Source organism: Triturus cristatus, chromosome 7 (assembly GCF_964204655.1).
Source record: "Triturus cristatus chromosome 7, aTriCri1.1, whole genome shotgun sequence".
Taxonomy (NCBI): Eukaryota; Metazoa; Chordata; class Amphibia; order Caudata; family Salamandridae; genus Triturus; species Triturus cristatus.
This window is the reverse complement of record NC_140590.1, coordinates 314,944,935-314,972,349: the sequence shown is the minus strand read 5'-3', so window position 1 is coordinate 314,972,349 and position 27,415 is coordinate 314,944,935. Positions and strand designations below refer to the sequence as shown.

General features: G+C 49.8%; 1 protein-coding gene across 1 annotated transcript in view; it reads left to right on the top strand.

Moving 5' to 3' along the window:
• KMT5C (lysine methyltransferase 5C) overlaps positions 1–27,415 on the top strand; it is a 176,932-nt gene that overhangs the window by 89,268 nt on the left and 60,249 nt on the right. The window contains exon 8 of the mRNA XM_085616374.1: positions 22,211–22,359. Within this exon, the coding sequence (XP_085472500.1) occupies positions 22,211–22,359 (149 nt within the window). The remainder of the gene's footprint in view (positions 1–22,210; positions 22,360–27,415) is intronic.

The following is a 27,415-nucleotide window of genomic DNA, read 5'->3' as shown; positions in this document are numbered from 1 at the left end:
ATTTAACAAGCATTTGCAATGCAATAGGTCTCGCATTTATGCAAGTTTAAGCTATTAGCATTGTATTTAAAAACGAAAATAAAATAAAAGGCATTGTTATTTGCAATGTCAATAGCTCAAACTCGCGTAAATGCGAGACCTATTGCATTGCAAATGCTTGTTTTATATGAAAGCGTGAATTGGTCACTTAGCAAATTGGAAGTTACAGTCTGTGTTCCAGAGTCGCTATCCCTCTCCTGCTCAGAGAGTGTTGCATTGCATTGTATCATCGATATAGCGCCCTCACACGTGTTGTGTGCGCGAAACGCTATTTGGTACTTCATTTGGTGTCTTTCAAACTAATGGCTCATAGCGCATATATTGCATTTTCTGCGTTGTTTACGCGTGGGTACCATTGGCCAGCTGTGCCATAGGATCCAATATCTGAATATGGTGCCCCAGCTCACATATAGCTCCAATACCTTTGGGTCGAGTTCCCGCTATATAATACTGCCATGGCTGCTGAAGTGAATGGAGCGTGAGGTCTATTGGGACTGCGAGGTGTATACGTTCCGTGAATGTGCATACAGCTTGCACTGATGTACTTGAGCTGTGCCCCTTTTGTGCGTGCAGCGGAAGGTGCATGGCTGTGCTGTTCCTATTGTGTGTTTGATAGACTCTTGCACTGTTGCTGTCTGTTATTTACCGACCCTAGGTGGCGGAAGCTTGCTCACCTAATGAGTGTACTGTTTCAGTTCTAGCGCCTGTTATGTAGCTGTTTGGTGTGCTTTCTGCTTGTGAAAGGAAAGTGTGCTTTGCCTGTTTTATCTGTGTGAGGGATGCTTGTTCAGTGGCTACCTGTGCTTAATTTGAGCCAGTGGTTTTTGGCGCTCAGCAGAATTGTCAACATCGACTCTTATGACAGTCTGCCATGCTGTTTGTCTAATTTAAAAATTAGTACAAAAGTGTATTATTAAATGATATACATTAGAAACGACTAATACCTCTGCTCAAGACATTCTAACAGCCTTGGGTATCTGGAATGGCCTGACTAGTCGCACTTGTAGCAGTTTGATAATAATAGTTCTGCTGGTACTGTCATTGGCTGGACTTGCAGGAGCAATAAGGTGGCGCAAGCTACAGTGGCCTCCTGACAAAGCCCTGCCACTTTTTTTAGTTTTTTTTTACAAACTAAGCATTTCTGCCTGAGCTGTATCTATTTACAGCATGATAGGGAGGTTACACCGCTCCTGCCTGTGCAGTGCCTGTTCTCCGTACCCGCGTTTGTAAGTAGGGCAGTTGGCTCTGAAGGTTCCAGTTCATCTTATAAACACAAGTTTTTTTTTAGATGCCTTCGGTTCTTCACAAAACCTCTAACCAAACAAATTTGATGAAGAAAAAGCATGAATGTGGCACTTTTTTTGTAAACAAGTTCGGCATGAACATTGTGCTCATTTGGCGCTTTGAAGCAGCAGGAAGGAAGCATGAGGCGCTTTAACTGCAGTAAATAAATACATGTAGTACTGCACACTGCTGCCGCTGCACCTTCTCACACAGGGCTAACATTAAGAGATGCTACGAGGAGGAAGAGGTTAGCTTCCCAATTGTTTCAAAGCTCTGTCATTTATAAAAGTGCAAGCAATAATAAAGATTTGAGTGTGTGAACGTGGTGAAGCCGGGCTTAGACCCACGTGTCCTGATTCCAAAGTAAACAATACACTGCAACGATAGCAATTATCAATGCTAACACCGGTGACGCGCTTCCATGTTTTCAGCAGGCACAGCCATGTATGTGTGAACACCCTGCTCCCCCCCACCCCCCCATAAAATCGGACGAGGTGTTATTATTGAATCTCCTTTGAATCTCGGGTGAAAGAACAACAAATCCTCGTTAAGTGTCTTAACAGCCGCGCCCGAGCAATTCACAGGTCTTTAAAAGACCATTTGCATGTTAATGAGGCCTCGCTGTTGTTTCACCCCGTCTACGAGCCCCTGCAGCTCCACTCTGCCTAGATTCAGCCCCCCCCCCCCCCCCCCCTCCAAATCAGCGCCACTCTGCCTACTGTTTAAAGATTCAGCCCCCCCCCCGAAATTCGGCTCTAGTTGCGCCTCTGATATGAGATGCATAGTTAATATGCAGGAGGACATGAACACTGCCTTCCACTTGTACTGTGTCTCTTTGTACACAGCCCCTCATTAGGGCAACCCAGCGGAATGACAAAACTTTTTGGAAAGCATCACTCTCCCCAATACCTTGCTCACGCAGTTTGCGGTGCTGGAGTCCCCTAACACTGTACCTGGAGTAGAAGACGCTATCCAACAGATGGCGAGAGGGAAAATCCCGGAGGCAGGCTATTGGCCCCTGGAGTTTTATGCGACTTTCCGAACCCAGCGGGCTCCCCAACTGCACCGTGTGTATATGGATGCATACGGCCAAGGATTATTGCCCTCCTCACTCCGGGAGGTGGTGCTGGTGGTTCTATCTAAGCCGGGCAGAGATCAACTGCTTCTTGGGTCGTATCACCTGTTCCCCCCTTATGCCCTGTAACTACCCCTCTGGGTGATTTCCAGCTGTGTAGCACAGGGCCTAAAACCGGAAGCGATGGACTGGACCAATGTGGGTGTCACCTCATGGGGTGACCTGTTCACCCACTCGATTCTCTGCAGAGGCGCAACTAGAGCCAAATTTCGGGGGGGGGGGGGAGGGGGCTGAGCAAAAATTTCGGGGGGGCTGAGCAAAAATTTCGGGGGGGGGGGCTGAACTTTAAGCAATAGGCAGAGTGGAGCTGCAGGGGCTCTTAGAAGGGGTGAAACAACAGCGAGGCCTCATTAACATGCAAATGGTCTTTTAAAGACCTGTGAAGTGCTCGGGTGCGGCTGCTTTTTTGCCGGGGAAGCGGGCTCATCCCGGGCTGCCACACACGACGGGGGGGGGGGGGGGGGGGGGGGGGCTGAAGCCCTGCGAGTCCAATGGGTGTTGCGCGCCTGATTCTCTGTACATTTGACAGCCTGGTGGATGACTATGGGGTCCCCCCCTTTATTATTTTTTTAGTTACTGTTGGGATATTTCATGATATGCAGAGCACTGATTGCTGCTCCTGTCGGTGTACACGGTCATATGTGTGATGAGACACTGTGCACTGCACATCTGCTGCATTTATGGTATCTCTGCTGTTACCACTCTACTATACATTGTGCTGATGCTATCACTTGCTCCCGCTCTAAACGGAGTACTGAATGTTTACCAAACAGTCATTAAAGAAATGTCCCACCCCCAAAAAAACCCTGATATATTTGTGTTGGTTCCAGCTGGAAGTTACACATCTCTCTCTTACCCGTTTTCAGCTACTGTATTGTTTCTTCATCTGGATTCACGTATTGACTGGCAGAGTTGTTCGTGGAATTACCGATGCCTAGCTCGGATGCTGGATTGTACTGCTTTGGCTCCCTCAAGTGGCCAAAAGGTGCAAATGGCCAAGTGGTGAATACAATTTGAAAAATTCAGCGATACTCGGTTTAAACCGGGTCATCTGATTTGCAATCGGTAGGGTAATCTCATGCAGAGTCGGTTTTAACCGAAAACCGGACAGCCTATCTATACATCTGCAAGGCCCAATATTCCAATGATTTCTGTCAGCTTGCGCAGCCAGTTTATCAAGTGAACCGTATCCCCTGTACCTGTCAATTTCTGGGTTTAATGTTAAGTTAAAATCTCCTCCTCCAATCACTAACTTTGTGTCAGGGCATCTGAGTGTATTAAGTTTGTTGATGAAACAGTCAGGTGTGTCCACATTTGGTGGATGTATGTTAGGAAGGGCCACTCTGCTGTTATAGAGAGATGTGAGTAGCACCATAAATCTGCCTTGTGAGTCGTCATATTTGTTAATTGGTCTGCAATCAATAGAACTGTGTACTATATACTCCTATAGAGCAGGTGCTCAATGATGAGAAGGACCTGTTGGCCCCATTTCCTATAAAAGCTAGTGGTGTGCTGTTGGCCTAGGTGTGTCTCCTGCAATATTACTCGATCAATGCCTTGTCTGTGAACCTCCCTTAACGCTTTTGTGGCCTTTTGGGAATTGTTAAGGTTTAGGATCGCAGTGCCATTACTTCCCTAGATCAATATTACCCGATCAATGCCTGGTCTATGAACCTCCCTTAACGCTTTTGTGGCCTTTTGGGAATTGTTAAGGTTTAGGATCGCAGTGCCACTACTTCCCTAGAAAGGGTCATTCATCATCTCATCTAATAAAGCAACCTTATTACAATGTACTATTCCTTTATATAAATGCTCTGATGCAAGCACTAGTGGAAAAAATGTAGCATATCAAACTATCCCTTAACCCCCTCCCCAACTCCCTTTCAATCTGATATCCCAAATTGTCAGTGGCAATTTTCCACTACCACTAACATATACAACATTAAGCTACGGCGATGTACACACCTTGGGGCATGACGTGCCAGGTAACCTCCTGCTCTCTGTGGGATTGATTATGACTGAGTGGAATGTGTAGTGCTCTTTAAGTGTTTAGGCCTGCGTCCCAAAGTGTTTGGATGCCCTGGTGCAGTGAAAAACGACAGTCGACATGGCATACTGCCTGTGTGCCATGCTAACAAGCACTGCCTACAGTATAGGTAATTCTCCTCTAAGGCAGGCTGCACTATATCAGAGGTGTGGGCATTTCTGCATGAGCAGATATGCCCCTACAGTATTTAAGTCTATTCTTAAATATTGTAAGTGCCAGGGCAGACATAGAGAGTACATGGGCTGGAAATGCGACAACTCTAGTTCCCTTGCCCCATGATGGCTTCGCTGAATCCAGGAGTGTTTGGTACCATACAACTCCCATTAATAAGCCCACACTGATGCCAGTGTTAGATTGATCAAACTGTGTACTCAGAGGGCACCTCAGAGGTGCCCCCTGAAAACCTACCAACCCTGGTGTGGCTCTCAGCCTGCCACCACCCAAAATGTTTCTGGACCCCTGGGTCCAGAGCCTCTGCTGTCTATGGCCAGAAACAAAGCACATCCTGGGCAGTGGTGTCACACCTCCTCCCTCAGGATGGGCACAGTGCTCGAGAGGGGAGCTTCAAAGGCCTGCCGCCTTTGTAATGCTACCCCCTGCCTCTTATGCTAGCGGCCGGTTCAAACCCCTACTTTGGGTGGGAGAACCGGCGGCAAAACTTAGTAAGAATAGGTGGTGTGCCCTCCTTCACCAACTCCACCCCTGAGGTGGCGGAGGCGAAGTAAAGCACACTTTTCAGTGTCCACCATCTTGTAGATGGTGAAACTGAAACTTATCCAGTCAGGGCTAGGTCTATGCCCCCTCCCACAGAAGTGTGACATTATAGTGGGTGTAGCCAACACAGGTAAGGAACCCATTGGTTCCTACCTGCTGCTCCCCTGTGATGCCCCTACATTTAGTATTTAGGTGGATCCTCCAGACCCTGAAACTAGTTCCTGATGACCTAAGAAGAGGGAGAATAACAAATATGGCATGCAGAGAAGACTGAAGGCACCAACTGACTTTGACTCAGCCCTCTCTGCCTATCTGCAGCTTCAAAGATCCTGCAAAACAAATTATGCCTGTCCTGCAGCCAGCGACCGGAAAACAAAAAAAAAACCCTGGGAGGACTGCTTGCTGTTGAAAAAGACCAGAGTTCCTGAGGAGAGTGGACCTGTCCCCAAGAAACCAGGACAAAGAACTCTGGTGCTGTCTGGAACTGCAATTTATGACCACACTGCACCAGACGCCTCCGGCATGTGTCCAGGTGGCCTACCGATCCAGAAAATATTTCCCCGCAATCCCAGACTCAGAGACGATGACTGCAGTATGAATCCAAAGGCTCCCCCCTACCATGACTGGCTACAGTAAGAGAAACTCAAAGTCAAACAAGGACACCCCTGCTCCTGAAGCCTCTGAGCCTTGAAGAGCTTGACTGACGGTGTCCTTGCGACCCACAGCATACCAACTTATCTCTGCTGTCGCTGGTGTTCTTCAGGCAGCCTCCAATTCAACGCCTGACACATTGTTTTAAAAACAGAGTTCCTCCATTCATTTGCATTGGGCGCCCAACACCGTGTTTGCACCCGTCTGCCCCTGTGCCGCTGGTGGTGTATGTTTGATGCTGCCTTGTGCCCCTCCCCACCCCATGCTTACCTCAACTTCCAAAGCTTAAACCCAGCAGCCGCTTTACTTACCTGTCTCTTATGGTTAACATTGGGCCTGAGCTCCAGATTTGACCTTTGCACCCGGCTGCCCCTGTGCCTCTGGTGGTGTAGTGTTGGTGCCCACCTAAACTATGCTCTCTGCTGATGTACAACAAATTCACTAACGCAACCCTCTGATAAGCCTGACAGCTCGCCCACACAACCACAGAACGGAGCTTTCGTGTAATCTTTTTAGCCTCTGGAGGCCCACCGGACTCCCTACACATTATATCCCTCTGTGGTATAGTATATGGTGAGCCAGTCTCTCACAGTGTGCATAATAGGTCTAGATATGCCAATCTGAAAGAAACACGTTAGTTAGATTCCTCACCTTAGAATATCCCCAGGCGTCAGACTGGATCCGGAAGATTTTTCGTCAGCAATACCCCTTGCGCGTCGCTAGGCGTCATCTGCGGCTCCGCGTCCGTCGTCTGCGTCGTGCGCCGGAATGACGTCGTCGGAGTACTTAGACGCCGCCCTCGCGCGCTGACGTCAGTTCTTCTTTTTTCCGCGCCAGTAAGCGCAGATCCGGGAGAGCTACCCCTTTAGTCACTTTTTGACTAACTTTTTTCGATCCTTTTTGATCTTGTCTCGACTCCGGTGCCGGTAGGATGCCTGGTTTTAAAGCCTGTGCTGACTGCAACCGCTTGATGTCGGTTACGGACCATCACCGCCGGTGCCTTTACTGCTTGGGCCTCGACCACGACGCGGAGTCTTGTTCGGACTGCAAGGCCCTGACCTCGAAGGCTAGACGGGAGCGGTCCCGTAAGCTTCTCGAGCTTCGCCACTCGGCTCCGCGCCCCTCTCGATCCCGGTCCAGGAGGAGGTCCAAGGATCGGTCGCGGAGCCGCAGCCGACGTCATCATCGATCGTCTGACTCCAAGTCTTCGGGTAAGTCGAAGCACTCCAAGAAGTCCAAGAGGGACACCGCTCTTCGGACTCACCTCGCCGGTCGCGCGACTCGGCCGAGGGTCAGGGTGGTTCCACCCCCGCGGCTCCAGCGGAGCCGTAGGCGCCGCGCAAGTCCCCATACCCGCCGGTCCCTGGGACTGACGCGACGCGGGCGGAAGTCAGTGCCTTCCTCTCGGCCATGAGGAACCTGGCTCCGCTGTCGACGCCCGCTGGCGCGCCTTCGGGCCCCGCGGACCCGACTGGGCAACCTTGCCTGCCGGCGGCTCCGGCCCCGGCGCCGTCGACGGCTCCGGCCTCTACGCCGCAAGTGCCCGAGGGACCCGTTCCCGAGTCCCCGCCGACGCCGGTCCACCTAGTCACGCCTCCTCCGCCGGCGTCGACACCGGTACCACCTCCGACGCCGGCTCCGCTCGGCGTCGAGCCCCAGTTAAGCCCCGCTCCGGGCCCGGCGCCGTTACGGCGTCGATGGACGCCGCGTTCGGCGCCGCTGGAGACACATTATGTCTATCGCCCGGCTCCGATCCTTCCTCCTGCATACCAGGAATCGAATGATGGGGGCGAATGGGAGGGATCCGAGGATCCTATGGCCGTTCAGGCTCAACTGTCACAGGACTGGGCAGATGAACTGGGGGAGGCCAGTGGTCTGGATACCTCTCCAGACACTGGATTCATCTCTCCTCCGACTGTGGCTTCGGAGGAGGGTGCTGCTTTCTCTGTGGTGCTGCGCAAGGCGGCCGCAGCCCTTTGGCTCGAGCTACCTGCCGTGGCTGTGAGGACTAACGTCCTCACTGAGGTGCTTCAGTCTGCAGCAAGCTCCACTGAGCCTCTGCTGCCATTCAATGAGGCCCTCACTGACGTTCTGCAGGGCACCTGGTCCAAGCCCTCCACAGTTCCTCCTGTGGACAGGAACGGCGCCACTGCCCTGCTCCGGGCGACCCCAGTTTTCTGTCCCAACACCCTACCCCCGAGAGCCTGGTTATCCAGGCCTCTACCTCCCAATGCTCCTTCCCGACCGCTCCGCCGGACCGGGATTCCAAGAGACTGGAACAGTTCGGCAAAAAGCTGTTCTCCTCCCTTAGTTTGGGCCTGCGGTCTTTGAACACCGCCTGTCTCTTGGACCGTTATTCCCACTCTCTGTGGGATACGGTGGAGGACGTGCTGCCCCTGTGTCCGGAGGAGGTCCAGACACGACTTACCCAGGCTCTGGCCGATGGGAGGGATGCAGCGCGACATGCTATCCGATGGGGGCTTGACACTACGGACGCGCTGGGTAGGGCGATTTCTACCTCAGTGGCGCTTAGACGTCACGCCTGGCTGCGGTCCACGTCCTTTTCGGGCGATGTCCAGAGCACCCTCATGGACATGCCCTTTGATGGCACTCGCCTTTTCGGCGAGAAAGCGGACAGTGCGCTGAATCGCTTTAAGGACTCCCGGGCTACGGCCAAGTCCTTGGGCCTCTCGGCCCCGCGGTCGCAAACTTCCGCCTTTCGCCCCTTTCGTGGCCAAGAAAGGGGTGCCTCCTCACGTACGCCTAGCCACCAGCCGCAGAACCAACCTGCGCGCGGTCGCGGACGTGGATTCCGCCGAGGCGGTTCTGGAGGACGACGCGGTCAGCCCACATCCACCCCGGCAGCATCCGCCTCAAAGCCTTCCTAGTCCGAGCTTTCAGGCCCATTCCACGCCAGTGGGCGGCAGAGTTTGCCATCACCTGCTCCACTGGCGGTCCATCACATCGGACAGGTGGGTGCTGCAAATCGTCCGAAGGGGCTGCTCCCTCTCCTTCCAGACGACCCCTCCAGCCATGCCAACGCAGCACCACCGTATCCCGGGGGATCATTTGAAACTTCTCCACGAGGAAGTTTCGGCCCTCTTGGCCAAGGGGGCCGTCGAGCGCGTTCCGAGCCCAGAAGTAGGTCGTGGTTGTTATTCCCACTACTTTCTGGTTCCCAAGAAGGGCAAAGGGGGCCTGCGCCCTATCTTGGACCTCCGGAACGTCAATGCCTTCCTCCGCGAGGAAAGGTTCAAGATGTTAACTTTGGCTCACGTTCTAGCTGCCCTAGACCCTGGAGACTGGATGGTAGCGTTGGACTTGCAGGACGCATATTTCCACATCCCCGTCCTGCCGGCCCACCGGCGTTACCTGCGGTTCACGGTGGGCCAAGAGCACTTTCAGTTTACCGTGCTCCCCTTCGGCCTCACCAATGCCCCTCGGGTGTTCACGAAAGTGATGGCGGTGGTCGCAGCTCATCTGCGCAGATCAGGGGTTCCAGTCTTCCCCTATCTCGACGACTGGTTGTTGAAGGCGGGCTCGCCCCAGACAGTCGTCTCCCACCTCCAGACTACGGCGGATCTCCTGCATTTGCTGGGATTTTCCATCAACGTGCCGAAGTCACATCTGAGTCCCTCTCAGAAGCTCCTCTTCATCGGAGCGGTTCTCGATTCGGCGCAGTTCCGGGTCTATCCGCCGGAACAGCGGGTCCGGGATATTCAGGCCCTGATTCCCATCTTTCGGCCTCTATCCTGGGTTTCGGTCAGGCTAGTGTTGCGGCTTCTGGGGCTGATGGCCGCCTGCATCCTACTAGTGCATCACGCCAGGCGGCGCATGCGGGCTCTGCAGTGGGACCTGAAGTTTCAGTGGGCCCAGCATCGCGGCAACCTGTCCGACCATGTCTTGATCTCGGAGGGCACTGCACAGCAGTTGCAGTGGTGGCTCACGGACCGCGATTGGGTCAAGGGCAAGAGCCTCTCCCTTCCCCAACCGGAGCATGTCGTAGTGACGGATGCGTCCCTCCTGGGATGGGGTGGCCATATGGGAGAGGCGGAGATCAGAGGCCTCTGGTCTCCGGCGGAGTCTCGTCTCCACATCAACCTGTTGGAGTTGAGAGCGATCCGACTTGCACTGAAAGCCTTCCTTCCCTCTGTCAGGGGAAGTGTCGTGCAGGTGTTCACGGACAACACCACCGCCATGTGGTATTGCAACAAACAGGGCGGGGTGGGGTCGTGGACCCTTTGTCAGGAGGCTCTGCGCCTCTGGACGTGGCTGGAACACCAGGGCGTCACCCTAGTGGTTCAACATCTGGCGGGCTCTCTGAACGCCAGAGCAGACTAACTCAGCCGCCGGTGCATGATGGATCACGAATGGCGTCTGAACTCCGAAGTGGCGCAAGGTCTCTTTCAGCAGTGGGGAGAGCCTTGGTTAGATCTATTCGCCACCGAAGACAACGCGCAATGTCAGCAGTTCTGCGCGTTGGAATTTCCAAGGCGGCACTCGCTCGGCGACGCTTTTCGTCACGAGTGGAGTTGCGGTCTGTTGTACGCCTTTCCGCCTATACCACTTCTGCCCAGAGTGCTGAAGAAGATCAGGCACGACCGGGCCCAAGTCATCTTGGTGGCTCCGGATTGGGCACGAAGGTACTGGTATCCCGAGCTACTCAGTATGTTGACCGATCCTCCGATACGTCTGCCCCTTCGGGAGGATCTTCTGTCGCAGCAGCAGGGGACGGTCCTCCAACCGAACCTGTCCAGCCTCCACCTCCATGCGTGGAGATTGAGCGGCGGCAGTTGATGCCATTTGACTTGCCTCCTGAAGTCTGTGATATTCTGGCAGCCAGGCGTCCCTCCACAAAGACTGTATACGCCTGCCGGTGGAACAAATTTGTGGCATGGTGCACAGCAAAGGCTGTGGATCCCCTTTCCGCCCCTCTTTCTGAGGTTCTACTGTTTCTTCTTTCTTTGGCCCGGCAGGGCTCTGCCCTGGGCACCCTGAAAGGTTATCTTGCTGCCATCTCTGCCTTCTTGCGGCTTACTGATCAGCCTTCTCTTTTCAAGTCCCCTGTAGTTACACGCTTTCTAAAAGGCATTACTCACACGTTCCCTCCTGTCCCTTTTGTAATGCCTCAGTGGGACTTGAATCTTGTTCTCACATTTCTAATGTGCGCTCCCTTTGAGCCTCTTCATAATTGTCCTCTTCGTCTGCTGACGCTTAAGACTGCTTTTCTGGAAGCCATCACCTCGGCTAGACGGGTGAGTGAGCTCCAGGCTTTATCTTCAAAGCCTCCTTTTCTCTCTGTTCATCCGGACAAGGTTGTCCTTCGGCCTCGTCCCTCCTTTCTTCCGAAAGTGGTGACTCCATTTCATCTTGGGCAGTCTGTCACCTTGCCCACCTTCTTTCCGCCTCCGCATCCTTCCAAGGAGGAAGAGAGGCTCCACCGTCTGGACCCAAAACTTGCGCTCTCCTTTTATCTGGACCGCACAAAGCAGTTCCGGGTGGACGACCAACTTTTCGTTGGATATGTGGATGCTAAGAAGGGGAAAGCTGTGCACAAACGGACCATCTCTCGGTGGGTCGTTTTATGCATCAAAATTTGTTACTCCTTGGCAAAAAAGGACCCTCCTGTTGGGCTGCGCGCCCATTCTACTCGGGCCACGGCGGCTACCACTGCTTTGTGACGGGGTGTCCCTTTGCAGGACATCTGTCAGGCGGCAACGTGGGCTTCGCTACACACGTTTGCCAGGCATTATTGCCTTGACAGCCAAGTCCGGAGGGATGGCTTCTTTGGCCGTTCTGTCCTCCAGGACTTTCTGGTGTGATCTTGGTTCGCAGACCCACCACCGGGGATGGTATTGCTTGGGTATCTATTCTAAGGTGAGGAATCTAACTAACGTGTTTCTTTCAGATGAACAAGTTACTTACCTTCTGTAACGATGTATCTGTAAGAAACATTAGTTAGTTAGATTTCTCACCGACCCACCCATCCTCCCCGTTCTGCGAACTGACATCTAGGGTTAAGGTTATCCTTTTCAGGCCCCTAGATTTTATTTTTGGCACCAGTGTCGGTCTTTGCATGGCTCTGCGTTCCTTGCGCGGAAAGCTATGTACAAGAACTGACGTCCGCGCGCGAGGGCGGCGTCTAAGTACTCCGACGTCATTCCGGCGCACGACGCCGACAACGGACGCGGAACCGCAGACGACGCCTAGCGACGCGCAAGGGGTATTGCTGACGAAAAATCTTCCGGATCCAGTCTGACGCCTGGGGATATTCTAAAGGTGAGGAATCTAACTAACTAATGTTTCTTACAGATACATCGTTACCGAAGGTAAGTAACTTGTTCTTTAGGTAAAAACTGAGCTAGGACTATGGAGGAAAAGGGGAAGATAGGGCAACTATACCCATCTTCTCCTTTAATAACACATACTTTTATACAAATTTAGATACCAAGATCATCAGAATCAGGTAAGTACTATTGAGTTATGAATGTTTACAGTTTTCAAAAGTTGACTGTGAAAGTTTTGGGTGCGGTAATGTTATCCTATGAGGAAAACATGTACTGCATTCGGACACATAACGGCGTCTTGTGAGACTGTTCTTCTGGAATTCGGGTGAGTTTGGGGTAAGGTCCAAGGCAAACCAACCAGTCCTGTCTGAAAGCTCTGGGGTGCCTGGGTGCTGAATTGTGTAACGGCTTTGGGTGTCCCATTCACTTCAATGGAGAATGATCTGGTCAAAAAGACGCTGCAAGGTGAGCCTGGAGAACCAGTACGAGGGGAACCCAGAAATGGGGCTTGACCCTTGAGATACTCTGCAACGTAGGGACAGCGTTAGTCCACTTCTCCTCTGGCTGTGGGGGTTGGGTGCAGTGGTGTCTTTTGGCGTCTGGTTCGGTGATGGAGTCACTCGTGGTTGGAGGGGGCCTGCAGAAATAGGCTGTAGGTGTTGACTGGAAGTCCAGTCTGGCCAGACCCCAGGGTGTGCTCGCCTCTTATAGATCCGAGGACCCCGTGAGTACCGTCATCTCGTCCAGAGTCAGGCTGTGGTGCCTGGGAGGAGAGGTGCTTTGAGGTGACAGGTGGCAGCAGCCACAGACTCACTCTTTGTCTTTGACTTCTGCAGAAATGGGGCAAACAGGACTACTGGGCTACTCATAATGGGTGTCTCGCTGTCCCTGAAGTCTCTTGATGTTCAGTTTGGTTTTCCTCAGCGTTTGTGTCCGGACTGAACAGAACAAGCCTTGGTTGCTTGAAGATGTCCAGTACCCCAGGTATTGGTACTGTGTGGCTGCAGTCAGTCCTGCGTCCCCATACTTGGAGGATGGATGTATCTGACCTGTGAGAGCTCGGCTACTTTTTCCTGGGCGGCTGCAGTGTCTGTAGTCTTGGTGGGCAGCAGGACAGTAAACCGGACCAGTTGGCGAAGCACTGGCAACCCCCTGGGTTTCTAGGAGTCTGTACAGCGTCAGGACAAGTCAGTTACTCCAGTAGGGTCGGTGCAGCAGACAGGCTGGCAGGGTTGGTGCCAAGTCAGTTCTGCTCCTCTGTTCTCAGGTTAGCAGTCTTCTTTGTCCACTCCTTCTTTTGTTTCCATCAAAATCAGTAGTCCTGGTATCAGGGTGTCTCCTACATACTCAATATAGGGGCATTAAGGGGAGTAAGGAGTAGGAGCCAATTGACTACACCCCCTAGATGACCACTTCCTTTGGGGAGTGGGCATCACCCTGCTCCGGAATTCCTAATTCCACCACACACAAGATGGTGGAATTTCTAACGTGTTCACTTCTGGCTGTTCAACCTAGAGGTGTGTTCAGCCTCTCATTGCAACACACCTCCTATATAGCTATTTTCCTGCCTGATGGGCTCAGGGCAGGGGATGACATCTCCCCTGTCTGGGGAAGCCTTGGGTCTCATATCAAAGGCAGCAGAGGCCTTTGAAGCCTCCTGCCTTGATATGCAGACCACCAGTAGTCCTGCTTGGAAGTTGTAAACACTCCCTGCCAGAGTAGGCATGGTTTCTGTCCTCTGGGAACGGGGGTCTCACCTCATAGGGGATCAGGAACTTGTGTGTTGTGGCAGGCTAGACTGGACCAGTCACTCTGCACTCAAGAGGTCTAGTTTGGTTCAGGGGGAACCTCTAAGGTACTCCCTGGCTGTCTGTATCAATAAATCCATCACGGGAATCAGTGTGGGTCTATTACCGCGAGGTGTTTGAAACACTATAGTTTTCAGTGAAACCATTATGTAACTGGGTAACTCGTTTTGACCAATGCCCAGTACATACCTTAAGATGGCTTCTCTGGTCACTTGCAATATCTAATTATAGAACTAGACATCACAGGAGAATAGCTGCTTAGGCAGATATGTCTTTACATTAAATATAATGCACCCTGCCTTAGGGTTCAAAGGCCTGCTGTAAGTATGACTTACATATATTAGATGCATTGACTTTGGCATGACACACAAGTGGGTCATGCCATGTTTTCACTCATGGTTTACACCATGTCACACATCCTGCAATGGCAGTTTGTGTAGAATTTGTATATGGGTCCTTTGTGTAGAATTTGTATATGGGTCCGTTTAGAGCATGGTTACTCATAGTATGGCCCGCGGGCCGCTGGCGGCCCGCCCGTCCTTCATTGGCGGCCCGCGGACCTTGTTCGATTACACTATGCCGCAGTTCCTTCCTTGGAGTAAACAGGGAAGATGGCCGCAGGAGCAAACGTTGTGAATACGCTTGAATACGTATTCACAAAGTTTCCTCCTGCGGCCACCGTCTCTGCTTACTGCTTGCCTCTGATTGGCCTGCCTGCCTCTGACGTCACACACTGACCCGGGCGCGAAGCTCATGCCCTTTAAAAGTCAGCTGTAACTAGCGCTAGTTACAGCTGACTTTTAAAGGACCTTTTGGTGAGCTTCCTGTGTCCCTGTTGACGACGTCCTTCCAGCCCGCAGCCCCGGAGAACCTTCACAGCAGCCTGGTGCCCGGAAAATCTTCAGCGTCTCTTCACCTGCACAGGTATGTTTTTTTTTTTTGCCAACTCCCTTCATATTTACAAAATATCCAAATAGGCACATGCATATTTCTATCGGGAAGCAGGCACCCTTGCTCGAAGTCTTGTCTAGCTGTCTGCCACTCCCTCGGCTTCACATCGAAGGAGATACTCTCCCCTTCCGCTGAGCCATCTCAAACGTCTGGAGTAACCGCCCTGGGGCGGTTGCCTTTAAATAAAGTAGGCAACTATTTTTGACAAAATTAAGTATGAGTGCGTTATGCCTCTATCTAACCACTTATTTCTTACTGCCCTCCCTGTTCTGTGGGATGGTTTCTTTTTGCATCTAAAAAGCCCCCAAACAAGAGATGTGCATGTTGGTACTTATGATTCTTGTTGGGCTCCAGGTCCCATGCGGTGGACAGAGTCGGGAAAGAAACTGTAATCAATATGTAGGGAGGGCACTTGTGTATCACTTTCGGGAAACTAAGACAACATGAAGCTGCACATCACCACCCTTTGGCACTTCGGAACTACAGTTAAAATCTTCACACAGTCTGGCTCCTGGAGATATACTAAAGGTGAGGAATCTGTTCTTAAATAGTGTATCCACCTGAAAAATTGTTATCGAAGGTAAGTAACTTGTTCATTTTGACATATCCCAATTTTGACATATCCTGGTTCCCTAGATTCAAATCCAGCTAAAAAAAATGCGATGCTCTTTGTAGTTGTATCTGATTGTGAAATACAGCATTGTGTAATGTTTTGAAAGGTTTTGTTCGAGGCATATGAGCTGCAGATTACACACTTTTGCATAGATCGCCATCTGGTATTGGGCCCGGATGTTTGCAGTTTGTTTTTCCTCTTGGAAAGTCTTTGGAAGTCACGAGGTCGGTGACTCCTCCTTTGGATCGTATTGCGCATGGGCTTCGGCTCCATCCTCAGATTGTTTTTTTCCGCCATCGGTCTCTCGGATGTAATCTTCGCGCTCCGGTTCCGAACATTTCCAGTTCGACGATCGAAGCGGAATCCTCACTCACATCGCGGTATTGTTCAGATCGCGATCTCCTCGATCACCTTCTCATCGACAAATCTTCGGTTCCAGTGGTCGACGGCGGCCTTCGGGCCTTCCCAAGCTCCGGTCCCGGCTGATGGAAAGAACTCCATTCAAGAAGTGCCCTCGATGTGGGTCCAAATTCCCCCACACCGATCTTCATGAGGTGTGCAACCTCTGCCTCTCCCCTGAACACGAGGCTCGAGACTGTCCGGCCAGTAAGTCTTTCAGATCGAAAAAGACTATTCGGGACCGAAGAGCCAGACGAAACATGGCACACTCCTCGACCTCCGTTCCAGTCGACATCTTCGGAGACGACGTCGAAGATCCTGGACAGCAGCGCACCGAAGAGGACCTAGTCAGTGCTTCCGAAGCCGATGACTCGGATGTGGAGGACATCACCCCGGTGCAGAGGGTCGTGAGTAATTGCCCCCCCCCACACCTGCGCCGACACCCAAAAAGGCTTCGGTCACGCCTTCGCCTCCGGGCCTAGGCAAGACCAGAGACACTGCTTCACACACCCTACCTTCGGGCCCGGTGAAGAAGCCAAATAAGCCTTCCGGCGGCTCGGGCTCGAGCCAGCCTTCCAGTGATGCCGAGAAACACACTTCGGCACCGAAAAAGAAACCGGCCTCTACCTCGACACCGAGCTCCGCACCGAAGTCCTCCGCGTCGAAACCCAGCGCTTCCGTACCGACGCCATCTTCGGTACCGACCAAACCCCATAAGGCCCTCGGCATCGACACTTCCACGCCGAAGCCCACCTCGGCACCAACAAAGAAATCGGAGGTTCCCAAGCCCAGTGCTAAGCAAACCGGCACGGACAAGCCTAAAAAGTCATAGGCACCATGGAACAAACATTGTCACAGGAACTGTTTACACCGGATCCCTTACAAAAAACTCTTACCAAGGATCCAAAAACTGGACATTTGGCACTCTCTTCCAAAAAGAGACATTTGGACAAACCGGCTCCGCCTCCATCTCCAAAAGAGGAAGGACTCTGCTACCTCCCCTTTCAGAATACCTTCCCCACCTCCTCCACCCTCTCCACCTCCGCCCCCTCTTCCTTCTCCACCCCCACCTCATCGCTCTCCGACCCCGTCTCCAGACGATGATGATCAGGGGGACCCATATCACGATCCAGGGGATGTGCCCCAAGACCCCACCCCTACAGGATCCCCAGACCCATGGGACAACTATAATAACCCAGATATTCCAGATGTCCCACAAGATGACCTTTACCCTTCCAGGCCATCTCCACCGGAAGACTCATTTGGTTTCCACCATCTACTTCAGAGGGCGGCACATTATCATGGGGTAGAGTTACACATCCTCTTCGACACATTTGATACCGCACATAGGTCTACCTCCATACTACCTATGCTCAAGGGGGTGGTAAAACATGCGCCAGAGGTTTTTAAGGACCCAGTCAGGGCCAGGGTCATTAACCCACGCATAGAGAAAAAGTACAAAGCTGCCCCCACAGATCCTGCCTATATCAAAGGGCCAGCACCACTAGATTCCCTAGTGATTTCCACTGCACGAAAGAGGTCAAATTCCCAGGCGTCAGGCGAAGCACCACCACCTGACAAAGAGTCAAAGCTACTGGACGCGTCAGGAAAGCGCACTGCGTCACAGGCAGCCAATATATGGCGTATCGCCAACACCCAAGCGCTGTTGGCCAGATACAATAGGGCATATTATGATGAATTAGAAACCATAATGCACCACCTCCCGGAAAGGTACAAAAATAGGGCCAATTAATTAATTCAAGAGGGTAAGACAATAACCAACACCTCTATACGCTGTGCCTTAGATGCAGCAGACACAGCCTCCAGGGCTATTAACACTAGCGCCCTCCTCCGTCACCATGCTTGGCTGAGAATATCAGGTTTCAAACCAGAGGTACAGGCCTCCATCCCTTTGACCAAGAACACCTATTCGTCCCAAAGGTAGATGAGGCCCTCGAAAAAATGAAGGACACTGATACGGCGAAATCCATGGGAGCCCTACAGTCACACCCTCCTAGGCGCTCCTTTTGCCGCGCTTCCTTTCGGAGTACGTCTAGAGGCTACTCCTCAGATAGCGCGTCCACTTCCTACAAATCCCCCACTCAGTCCACCTTCACAAGGGGTTATCAAAGAGGCGGCTATAGGGGCAATGACAATAAAGGCAGAGGCAAAACAAATACCGCCCGCTCTGCCACACCGCCTACCCAATGACTTTCCCCCACTCCCTCCAGACCATCCCACTCCGGTCGGGGGCAGACTACAAAATTTCCTTCAGGTCTGGGAGACCATCACCTCAGACAAATGGGTGACCCAAATTATTCAGTCAGGATATTGCCTGGAATTAACATCTACCCCCCCAAACATTCCACCCAGGCAACGCCCAATGTCACAAGAACATTCCACATTACTAAAACAGGAGGTAATCTCCCTCCTACAAAAACAGGCAATAGAACAAGTTCCCGCCAATCAGCAAAATTTAGGGGTCTACTCCCTATATTTTCTAATACCAAAAAGGGACGAGACTCTACGACCTATTCTAGATCTCCGGCCCCTAAACACATACATACATTCAGACTATTTTCACATGGTAACGCTTCAGCAGGTGCTTCCGCTCCTCACCCAGGACGACTTCCTCACCACACTGGACTTGAAAGACGCATACTTCCACATTCCGGTACACCATGCTCACAGAAAGTACCTCAGATTTGTAGTGGACGGGCAACACTACCAGTTCAAGGTGCTCCCATTCGGAGTCACAACAGCACCAAGGGTATTCACCAAGTGCCTAGCGGTAGTGGCGGCACACCTCAGAAGACAGCACATTCACGTCTTCCCATATTTGGACGACTGGCTGATAAAAGCCACGTCCTACAACCAATGTGTACACCACACCGCCACTACAATCCAACTACTTCACCAACTAGGCTTCACGGTGAACCACCAAAAGTCCCAGGTAACACCATCCCACATAAAGCAATACCTCGTTGCCACCATAGACACCTCAAAAGCCATAGCCTACCCCAATCCGGCCAGGATTGCAAGCATTCAGGCTTTGCGTCAAAGATTCATACTTCAACACTCCCTTCCAGCAAGAGTGTTTATGCAACTGATAGGGATGATGGCCTCTTGCATTTTCATAGTGCCCCACGCAATATTCCAGATGCGTCCACTCCAAGAGTGCTTAGCGCGCCAATGGAACCAGGCCCAGGGGCAACTGACAGATCTGGTGTTGGTAGACGGTCGCACCCATCGCTCTCTGCAGTGGTGGAATACCACAAACCTTTCCAAAGGTCGACCGTTCCTGGACCCGGTTCCACAAATACTAACAACAGACGCATCGCTCTCCAGCTGGGGAACACATCTATTACACCTCACAGTGCAGGGCACATGGACGCCGCAACAAAAGTTCCTCCATATCAACCATCTGGAGTTACTTGAAATCTCTCTAGCCCTAAAATCCTTTCAGAGACAGATTTTAGGCAAGGCAGTCCTCATTCGCACAGACAACATGACTGACATGTACTACATTCAAAAACAGGGGGGCACACACTCTCCACAGCTCTCTCAATTAGCACAGAGCATATGGAGATGGGCAATTCCGGAAAAAAAAATTCTCCTGGCCCAACACGTCCCAGGAGTCAAAAACACCGTGGCAGACCTGCTTAGCAGACAAACGCAACAGTTCCACAAATGGGAACTTCACCCACAGGTTCTTCACCCGTTCTTTCAGAAGTGGGGGCATCCTCAAATAGACCTCTTTGCCACCCACGAAAACAAAAAAAAGCCCAAGCTTCGTCGCCAGATATCCACACCCATTGTCGAAAGGCAATGCGATATGGATGAACTGGTCAGAGAAATTTGCATACGCTTTTCCACCTCTCCCACTGATTCCGTTAGTGGTGCGAAAGCTACAACAACATTCCCTCACGCTCACCCTGGTAGCTCCAACATGGGCCAGACAACCGTGGTACACCACACTACTGGAACTCACGGTAGTACCACGCCAAAAGTTACACCTCTCACCATGCCTCCTAACCCAGAACCATGGAGAGATCAGGCACCCGGACCCAGCGCAGCTCAACCTTGTGATCTGGCTCCTGAGGTCCTAGAATTCGGATACCTTAACATTCCCCCTGATTGCATGAATATTATCAGGGAAGCTAGACGCCCTACTACTAGGGCATGCTATGCTGCAAAGTGGAAAAGATTTGTTGTTTACTGCCATAACAACACAATCAACCCTCTAGATGTGTCCATACAGCACATCATATGTTACTTGCTCCATTTACAAAGGTGTAACCTAGCATATACATCCATTCGGTTACACCTCACAGCAATTGCTGCTTACTTACAAAACAGGAAGCACCTATCGCTTTTCAGGGTGCCTGCCATCAAAGCGTTTATGGAAGGCCTCAAAAGAGTAATTCTACCCAGAGTACCACCCTCACCTGTCTGGAACTTGAATATAGTTCTCACAAGGCTAATGGGACCGCCTTTTGAACCATTACATAAACGTGCGCTGCAATTTCTCACATGGAAAACAGCTTTCCTAGTGGCCATCACTTCCCTTAGAAGGGTTAGTGAAATACAAGCACTCACTATACAGGAACCTTTTCTCCAAATGCATCAGAACAAGGTTGTACTCCGCACCAACCCAAAATTCCTACCCAAAGTCATTTCTCCCTTCCATCTCAACCAGTCGGTAGAATTACCAGTCTTTTTCTCACAACCTCAAACCGTTGCGGAAAGGGCTTTACATACACTGGATGTTAAAAGGGCCTTACTTTACTACATCCAAAGAACACAACCTTTCAGAAAAACCAAACAGCTATTTGTCTCTTTCTCTCCACCACATAAAGGCAACCCTATTTCTAAATCAGGGATAGCTAGGTGGATTGTAAAATGCATTCAGATTTGCTACCACAAGGTAAAACGAACGCTATCTGTTCCCCCTAAAGCCCACTCTACAAGGAAGATAGGGGCTTCTATGGCTTTTCTAGGGAGCATACCATTAGATGACATCTGCAAAGCAGCGACATGGTCAACACCGCACACTTTCACAAAACATTACTGTGTAGATGTGCAAACCAAGCAACAAGCTAGTGTGGGCCAGGCTGTACTAAAAACACTGTTCCAAACAACTGCAACGGATGCCGGTGGTCGCCGCTAGGGTTGGGTACTGCTATATAGTCTATGCACAGTGTATAATCTGCAGCTCATATGCCTCGAACGGAATATGCTACTTACCAGTATGCATCTGTTCTTGGCATGTAGAGCTGCAGATCTGTACACGCCCACCCGCCTCCCCGGCTACCTGTATCCGTTCCAGTTTATCTTATTTAGATACAACACACATCTTTCCCTGCTGGCGAAAAACAATCTGAGGATGGAGCCGAAGCCCATGCGCAATACGAACCAAAGGAGGAGTCACCGACCTCGTGACTTCCAAAGACTTTCCAAGAGGAAAAACAAACTGCAAACATCCGGGCCCAACACCAGATGGCGATCTATGCACAGTGTATAGATCTGCAGCTCTACATGCCAAGAACAGATGCATACTGGTAAGTAGCATATTCCTTCTCTTTTGTTAAAGTGCCACAAGATCTCAAAAATGGGTGGTACCTTTCAGTGGTCAACTTTCGTAGGGGTGAATCATGGTAGAAAATTAGGTTTACAGGTATCTTTTCCTGATATGTGATGCTAGTTTTCTAACATGGGTATTTTCTCACAATTGATAAATGTGCCATATGTCTCCATATGAACTAAACTATGGGTACACATTTGGTATTTTCAGATCCTCCTTCTGTTCCACCTTTAAAAATAAACTGCTTGACTAACCCTGCAATGCATAATGGAACAATACAGAATCAGGAATTTTTAAGGGTATAGTTTGTCCTCACTATGAGTGTGATGAAGGCTACATTTCTCTTTTGATTTTGTTTTTAAATAATTTTTATACAGGTTTTCAAATGTATTGTATGATTGATTTGACTAATTGGGTTAAAACAAAATGGCATTCAAAAATGTCTTGTAGCCATGTTTTCCATTTATAATTCAGCCTAAAAAATAGAAAATGTATTGCAAAATGTTTTCTGGACTCCTGCACATTTGCTGAGATGTTCTACTGGTTATGGATTCTGAGAGGATAATCATGAGGAAGAATTTTTGATTAAAGCATGCACCCTTGGTCTTATCACTTAGATATGCAGGCATGGTCTCGCTTCATACGCGCCTCATAGGACTATATCCTGCTATGCCTTTCATGACGTCTGTTTTTTTCAGGAAGGGAAATGGAGCTTTCCGTCTCAGGAACAAGGACACATCTACCTCAATAGAGAAGTACCAGCTCAGAGAGACGGATAGACGGCTCCTCAGGCTGGAGGAGCAGAATTGTAAACTCAGCCCACATGGCCACCGAGGGCACACACCAAGTAAGAGTCCACCTTTCCGCACTGTGCATCCTACAGTGTATGTGGTTTACCTAGGGTCCAGAGGGTGCTTCTTGTTGGGGGGCCTCAACACATCACTTTGTGGACAGTGGGAAGTTGTCCTTTTTTTTTTTGGTTTGCTGGAAGGCCAAGTCCTAAATAGGGCCTTCTTTTGAAGGAACATCTGAACTGTAGTAAGCATGTTGACTCCTCCAGTCTTTGTCCAAGGAGTTCCAGAATAGTGTGCCCAATATTGTAATACTTCTCACCATGTCACGTCCGATTGAACTGGGAATGGCTAATCGGGTATTTCATTGTTTAATCCAAGATTGTGGATGTGAGTTTAGCAGTGTGTATTTTCTTGAAACTCTTGTTTAGGGCAGGACCCTCTAGCTCACTGGAACATGGTGCAAGATCTTTCAAATGTCATACACTGTGCCACTCGGAGAAACATTAATTAATTTGGTGCTGGGGTGATGTAAGAAGATTTTGTTTGTTTTAAGAAGAGACACTTTTTGCACTCTTTGTAGTTTTTTAATTTTGTTCTCTTGGGATCCTAATGTAAATAAGGTCCAGTCTAGGCATACCAAGATCCTAGTGGGTTCCGCGAGAGGTTAGAACTTTGTCATAATGATGTGGAATTTGGTAGTCCTCAGGACTGCTGAGATTTGGTGGCAAAAGGAGAGCTCTTGGTTAAACAACATGTTAGATGCTTAATTGCTTACTAGGTTTCCTGAGATCTGGGTGCTGAGTACTCAAGCAGATACTTGCTGGGTTTTTTACAGAATAGGGGATCACTGCTTGTAGATCATGGACTTTGTTATGTCAATGAATACGTTTTTTTTGAAAAAGCTCTTGCAGAAGTGGCTATCAAGCCAGTCTCTTTACTGGGCTACATGACATTTCTGGCAGATCTCAGAAGTACGTTTGTCAATGGCTGCTACGTAATCTGTTGTCGTCAGCGTACTCTTAAATTGTTTTTTTTTTTTAATTAAATAAAAAATAACAAGATGTTAAGGAGGATAATGCAGGTGAGATATCCTAAAACTACAAAGATCTTCACGCATTGTTGTTTTGTATCTATGTATATATGTGGTATTGGTATAGCACAAACTTAGCCAAAGGCAACGAAGTGCTGTAAATGGTTAAAAAAAACTGCGGTTTATCCAGAAAATGGCTTCAAATCAATAGGCGTTTAATGTTCTCAATACAGATTATTCATAAGTTGTAAAATACCCCAAATCACAATCTGAAGCAAACAAATATGTGAAAATCACATGCCTCTCTTTTAAAAAGTGCACTCGAAAGGGGCCGTATAGCATTCATAGATTGTGCCACAAGTATATTTCCCGATTCCTTCCCCCTTCCCAAAAATGGATTGAATCCAGAGTATTTAAAGTACACTTATTAAATAGATAAATGTAGTTGGCAGCATTTGAGATGACCATCATCATCCCACTTCTAGATATGGGCATCTTTTTGTCAACAGCCATCCTCAGAGATTTGTACTTTCACTTCCCAATGTACAAGAAACATTGCAAGAAGCTACACCTTGTGGTTGGTGGAAAACATTACCAATTGTTTGTTCTTCCTTTGATAATAAGCTCAGCACCAAGAGCGTTCACAAAATGTTTATTAGTATTTGAAGAACATCCTGCAGGCCATTCGTTTGTACTTGTATATAGACAATTGTTGGCAGATAATTCTTTTCAGCAGTGTCAAAATAGAATGAACAGGGCCATGCAGTTGGTTTACCTTGTGGTTTCATATTGAACCACATGATGTAATCTCTGATATACGAACAACCCAAAACATTGTGGTCATACTACGAAAGTGGTTGCATTTCTGACATTTCAAAACAAAGTTTCTTATCATTCTGGCAATGATGCTGTTGGGAGTTTCTTCTTTAGTGCTTCAATACACTGAAATATGTACAGTCTGTTAATTTACATATGAGGTAATTACAAGAGTAGCACACTTGTGAGCTGTCATTGTCTGCGGGCTAGGTAACTCGGGTGCAGTGCTGCTTTCCAGCACCAGGTTTTTGCAGTCTTGGAGCCTCAAAGAAAAGAAGCTGCAGGTTTTGACCGGGAGGCCAGGCGGGCTGAACCGACAGGGGGCTCAGGCCTCTTAATGTGTGGGGACATGGAGAAACCTTTGGTCCTTTTCTCTACCAGCCAAGGGAAAAGGGTGCAGAAATGTCCTTAGGCATCGGGAAAATCAAGGTGGGCTTTTGGTCTGGAGAGTCTGGGGACCACATTGATATAGTTTGCCCACTTCAGGTCGGCCTAGGCAACTCTGGTACAGTGGTGCTTTCTAGCGTCTGGTTTTTGCGGTCTTTGGTAGCAGTTATGCTGTTCCCCATGAGTTCTTGGTTCCTGACTAAAGTGCTGGCAGGTCTCCCAGGCTTTGGAGACACAGCAGCTGCTGGACAAGTTGTCTTTTGGTCCAGTTGTCGAAGTCCGCAGGCAAGCCGGCAAGGTTGGCGCCAACTTAGTTGCTGGTTCTTCTGTTCTTGCTCTTTGCGACTCTTTGAGTCAGTCTTCTTCTCTCAGGTCGACAGGATCAAATTTTCTGTTGCCAGGTGCTCCCCTAAGTACCGAATTTAGGGTTGTTAGGGGAGTGTAGGGTGGTAGCCAGTGGGCTACTTACCCCTGGGTCACCACGCTCCCTATATGACCACTTCCTGTGAGAAGTGGGCATCAATCAACCAGTCAGGGGCTTATAAAGCGCGGCTACTCATCCGTTAGTTTCTTATGTTTGCCACCACCAAGATGACCAAATCTGTAAAGTCATGTCCACTGCAGGGAGCCCACCTTAGGGTTGGTCCTAGCCTGAGGGTGGACACGATTATCTGACTATCTAATTATCCCGCCTGTTCAGGTGTCAAAGGGCCCAGGATAAAGAAGGTCGGCTTCCTCTCTTCTCAGGGAAGCCAGATTCACATACCAAAGGCAGTGAGCTCTTTCAAGCTCCCCTGCAGGTCATCCTGTGGGAGGAGGTATAAACACGCTGTGCCCGAGCAACCTTTGCTTCTGACCTCTTGAGAGCAAAGAACCTTGCTCTTGGGGGGTCACAAACCTGTCTCTGGTGGCTGAATGGCGAAAAATGGTCAGTCAGCACTCCGGTACCCTGTAGGTTTTCACGGGGCACCTCTAAGGGGCCCTCTGGTGGCATGTATTAAGTCCAACACTGGAATCAGTGTGGGCTTATGAATATGAGATGTTTTATACCAAACATCTATAGTTTCAGTGAAGCCATCATGTAGGTGGGGAACTCCTTTCTGACCAGTTCAATATCTGCTCATTCAGATATGTCCACACACGTAATATAATGCACCCTGCCTTAGGGCTGTAAGGCCTGAGTATGGGTGACTTACAAATATCACATGGAGTGTTAGGGGACATAGCCCACACGTTTGTGACATGTAGTTTTTCCACTTTTTAAAGCACCTTGTCACGCAGCGGCAGTCTGTATGAGTTTGATGCTGGGTCCCTTAGAGTGGCACAAGATAGGCTGCAACTATTAGGTACCCTCTTTTGTACCTCTGCTCTAGGTACCAGAGCTACCATTTGCCAGGGACTTATGGAGGTGTTGCCCTAGTCACTTGGGGATCAATTAACCAGTTGTTTTGTTTTGGGGAAAGAAGACTGGCGCTGGTGCCCTGGTTAGCAGGAACACAGTGCACTTTAGTCAAAGTTGCTTCAAATACTAGGCAAAAAGTGGAGGAACTACTGCAACAAAATCCCAGTTTCCCACATTCCATTAGCCATCTAGTGTTGGATGCAGACATTGACAAATTGTTTTTCTTCAAACTTATTTTTGAGTCACAGCTGTTGTGACTCTACCATGAGCCCACCGTGCACTAGGACAATGACTTTGCCTCAGAATGTTCTTTTCTGCCATCGGATTCGGACATTGAGTCAGACAATGTTTTTTCTCCAGAACCTTTGGGATCGGCCATCATGACTACAAAACCAGTGACTGTAAAACGTCAGGTTACCGTGCCTATCGGTACCAGATAATGATCTTTTATTTTTTTCAACCAAACATCTTTGCTTGATTACGACTGAGAGGACTTACCTTGGAGCAGTGCTAGGGTGGGCCCTTCAAGAAATCCAGGTGTATTTGGAGAATGGCAGTTGGGGTGGTTAAGGAGGGAACAGCCTCCCAGTTTTACCATGAGTGTAATGGGAAATTCCCTTGTTTTAACCAACATAGGATGTGAATCATGTGCCTGTACCCTGAGTGGATCAATTCAATCTGCCCGACTGGCAAAGTGTTTTGTGCACAGACATTCTTGCTCCAACGTGAGCACTGCTAGGAACACCATAAAATGCTCAAAATGGAGTCTCCCAAGATACCAGATCTGTCTGTTCTACATGATATTTTTCACACTGAAGGGTAAAAGACAAATCAATCAGGCCTGCAGTCAGTAGGTGAGCAGAACATTCAGATGTTTTCGCTGGATACCACAGAGCCGGAGCTCGAGTAAAAGGAGCGCGTGGCATACCAAAGCACAGGCCCAAGGACAAAAATCACACTGAGGGTTCCTCTTCCCCTCATATGCTCCAGGGTCATCCTCCTGGGGTTTCAGTGCAGGGAGTAGACTCATTTGCTATGACCAGCTCAATGGTCCCTGTGGCTTGGAGTGCCTGGACTTCCTCCTTTAGCAGTTGTAGATGGTAAGGACATTGGGGCATGGTGGTATGTTTTGTGTTGTGGTGTTGAACTCCAAGCTACACATCTGCTATACCACTGAGAACACCTATTTTTGGAATTTTATTTCATCCTATTGAGTAAGAAAGAACCTCAGTCTTCCTCGAACAGGTGCAGTTTAGTCAGAAGGAATGTCTGGAGAGTCACTCCTTAGAGAACATTTTCTGATGTTGGAGCCACTGGGCCCTGGGCCTCTACTATTGGCACGGTATCCAGCCCGCAGTGGTAGGAGTTGGGCTCAAAGGTGAAGGGCAGCTACATTAAACAGAGTCCACCCGGTGCACCTGAGTGGGAGATGTTTCAGTGCGTTTGACAGACCAATTAAAAAATAGATTTTTGT